The 3,291-nt window shown below is 31.8% G+C and overlaps 1 protein-coding gene across 1 annotated transcript; it reads right to left on the bottom strand.

Moving 5' to 3' along the window:
- Positions 1–1,202: 1,202 nt before the first annotated feature.
- Positions 1,203–2,295, bottom strand: LOC11434292 (probable membrane-associated kinase regulator 6). The gene is made up of 2 exons (XM_024786453.2): positions 1,522–2,295; positions 1,203–1,442 (listed from the first exon to the last, which is right to left on the bottom strand). Exons 1-2 carry the CDS (start codon positions 2,291–2,293, stop codon positions 1,429–1,431), a joined length of 786 nt encoding a protein of 261 aa, XP_024642221.2. The 5' UTR covers positions 2,294–2,295; the 3' UTR covers positions 1,203–1,428.
- Positions 2,296–3,291: the final 996 nt, after the last annotated feature.

Here is a 3,291-nt window from a genome sequence, read left to right as displayed (position 1 = left end):
ACTTCTCTTCGTCTTGTACAGAATTTAGAATATAAACATAGGCTTAATGTAATTTATTTATTTTATTGCAGACCTTAGAATGTAAATAGGCTTAACCTAATAGTTTTAGGTGCGTGTGTGCGTGTGTGTGTGTATTCTTTATTTTTATGTTCTTTAGTTTAGGTTAATGGTCTTTGTGGTGATCCAACGTCCTCACAAAGTGCCTACACTTTTATTTTCTTGCTCCGTTAGTTATAATTTTACTCTATGCAAACAAACCACGAAAATCACAAAAACGAGATTTTGATCCCTAACGGATACGGGTGCGTAGGCAAAGGACTTTAGGTCCTTATTTTCAAATTACTTTAATCCCATTTCTTTTTAAACAAAGCAAGTTTATAGCACAAGAGATAAATAAAATCAAGAGGTACTTACTACAGACATAAAGGGTGCTGGTACCTTCCCTTTATGTAACTAACCCCCGAACCCTAAATCTTTTTAAAAGGGGTATTTTGAACTTTTTTCCTCTTTTTAAAATTAAATGTTCAGTCGTGAAATGAGTAAATTAAAAGCTAATCAAATAGTTTTGATCTCCGAAAAATGACGCGACAATCCTAATAACACATTCATATATTTAGTTTTTCTTTGCTTCAAACTCAGGTGAAGATAAAATAAATAACCATGGTATGTCATGGATTGTATTTGTATATTGAAAAAATAACGTAATGAAGGGTCTACTCTGAAAATCTAAAAAAAGTAGTAGTCGGCATTATTTATATTTATTTTATATCATATATACATACAGACATAGTGATTCTTCTAGCTTAAACTTCTAGTTCCAAAATTATTGAAGGAACTATACATATACTAAAATAGAAAGAAAGAAAAAAAGAGAGCAAATTCTCATCTGCAGCAAAAGAGGTCCTCCCCTCCCCCTATCAACAAGATTAAAAAAATAAAATTGAACATTATCTCTTTTTCTTTTTTTGGAAATTTGAATGCATTGTTTGAATAATGACCGACCAACCACATATCCTTTAACCAAAGGAGAATGGAGACAACATGAGTGGCTGGTGATGATTTGGTCTCATACTTCTTCTTCTTCACCTCACATGGGATTGTTATTTGTTCATATTTCCTTTTTTCTTTTCTTTTTTTAATTTGATTTTATTCCATTGATTTGTACTATCATGAACCATAATTGAAAAGATAAATAAAAAAGCTTAGATACAATAATAAAGTGGCATCTCTTTTTCATCATAGTATATAAATAAAAAACTTTTGCTCATTTGGATTGACGGTAAAATTTACAGAATCACCCTTTGAAGTTTCAACAACATCGGTAAATCACTGGTGTCACTGCCATTTGTTCAAACTTCAAACTCACTGTCCATCCATCCAAAAAAACACTGAATCAAATTTAATTGCATCTCATTCATCTTCACATCCTTAGTCTATTCTTTCTGTCATAAAAGAAATGTCAAATGTTAGTACACAAGAAAAAATCTACAGACTTCTATAGTGAGAAAAGCTTATGCATACCAATGGATCTTTTGCAATGGAGAACTGCCTCATGTATTGAGCTTTCAGAATCACAAGACTTTCTCCAACCATCTGCAGAAAAAGCTCCACTAATTCTTGGAGATGATTCTGAATTATGGTATCTTCTATTCATTGAAGCCTCACCTCTTTTAAAAACAGTTGGAATATTAGAACCTGATTTATGACCTCTTAATTTTCTATACAAAGGCCTTAAGAAATTTAAATACTTCAAAAATATTCTTCTTGATAATGTTCTGCATCTTTTTAAGGAATGGCATCTAGGAACAACACCTTTTGGTGCATGTGAAGATGAATTAGGACTTGTATTATTGGAGTCTAATGCTTCATATTCTTCCATTTTCAAAGATTCAACAACAAAAGGCATAAGGTAACCATCAGAAAAGAGTTCATCTGCATGAACAAGAGTAAGAGGGGATTGTGAGGTTGGAAAATCAAATTTGTTGGAATCATGTGAATTCATGAAGAATCTTTTAGAAGGTGGCATTCTTGGATCCATCTCAATGAAGGAAGTTTCATCATATGCATCTAGGGTAGATCTAAAGGAGCTATCTAGGCTTTCTAATGATGGTTTTAGGTTCACTAACCAACTGTATGAGAAGCTTTCAATAGAAAGAGGCTGTGAAATTTCCATGGTTGCAGCTCTTTTAGGGAAAATTTTCAAATTTGAAAGAACAAAGGAAGGGGAAAGAAGGTAGGTATAGCTAGAGAAGACACTTCTCTTATGCACATATATTTTGACTTGTACACACATCCACCCTTAATATATAGTCTCCAAGAATTGGTCAAGTGGCTGTCTGGCAAGAGACAATGAGCTTTTTTAACCATTTTATTGTTGATTATTAATTTTTGATGTCGAGTTTAACTCATCCTTACAAATATAACTTGTAAGATAACGGGTGTCACACCGTCACATTATAAACTCTTAGACCTAGTGGGTGGATATGAATGACGGTGATCCTAAATAGATAGTGTTTGATACCATTATGGATTAGGTTTTAGTATTGAGTCTAATTTATTTTTACAAATCCAGCTTGTATGGTAATGGGTATTACTATTTATAAATTCATTTATGACCCATCTCTATTCTGTGGGACATACAATTTTTCCAAAATCAGCCACTTTTAGTGGATCCTCTATCACATTTTTTGTAGAAATGATTTGTACAACCATTTTGTGGCAAATTTTGTGACATCTTTCTCTCTCATACTTAGATTATATTTTTACTTTCTCTATATTATTTTGGTTTTCATGTCAATGTTTACTTTTATTTGTAAATTTATGGTTACCACATTATCACTCAAGTTGTTCAAATAAGACTCCTCTTTTTTTTTTTTATCAACAAAACTCAAACCCAAAACTTTATTTAAAAGATCAAGTTGAGAGTTGAACCGATAGTGACAATGCGTTTTAATAATTGGAAATGAGAAAAGTAAAAGAAAAGAAAAAAGGAATGTGAGCCCCCCACCATACTCATAATGTCATGTTTCATGGTTAGTTAACCTCACCTTTCCTTTTTAATCATTTGTTGCTTTAAATTTTTTATAAAGGGGGTTGGTTTGTTTCTGGACTTGGTCTAATGATCAAATCAGTAAATCACAGTCAAGAAAGAGGTACATCCATATTATTCGTATATATAGTAAAATAGGAATTCAGAAAAACCATGTAGAGACTGCTTTTATATTGAATTACAATGTTCCATTTAAGTTTTTGTTAACTAAATTAATCAGAGGGAATCTTTGTAAATTACAC

This window comes from Medicago truncatula, chromosome 1, assembly GCF_003473485.1.
Source record: "Medicago truncatula cultivar Jemalong A17 chromosome 1, MtrunA17r5.0-ANR, whole genome shotgun sequence".
Classification (NCBI taxonomy): domain Eukaryota; kingdom Viridiplantae; phylum Streptophyta; class Magnoliopsida; order Fabales; family Fabaceae; genus Medicago; species Medicago truncatula.
Note: the sequence above shows the minus strand (reverse complement) of the source record. Positions and strands in the feature narration are given on the sequence as shown.

Coding starts and splice junctions, on each gene's coding strand:
- LOC11434292 (XM_024786453.2), bottom strand. CDS start 2,293: ATGTGTGTACAAGTCAAAATATATGTGCATAAGAGAAGTGTCTTCTCT.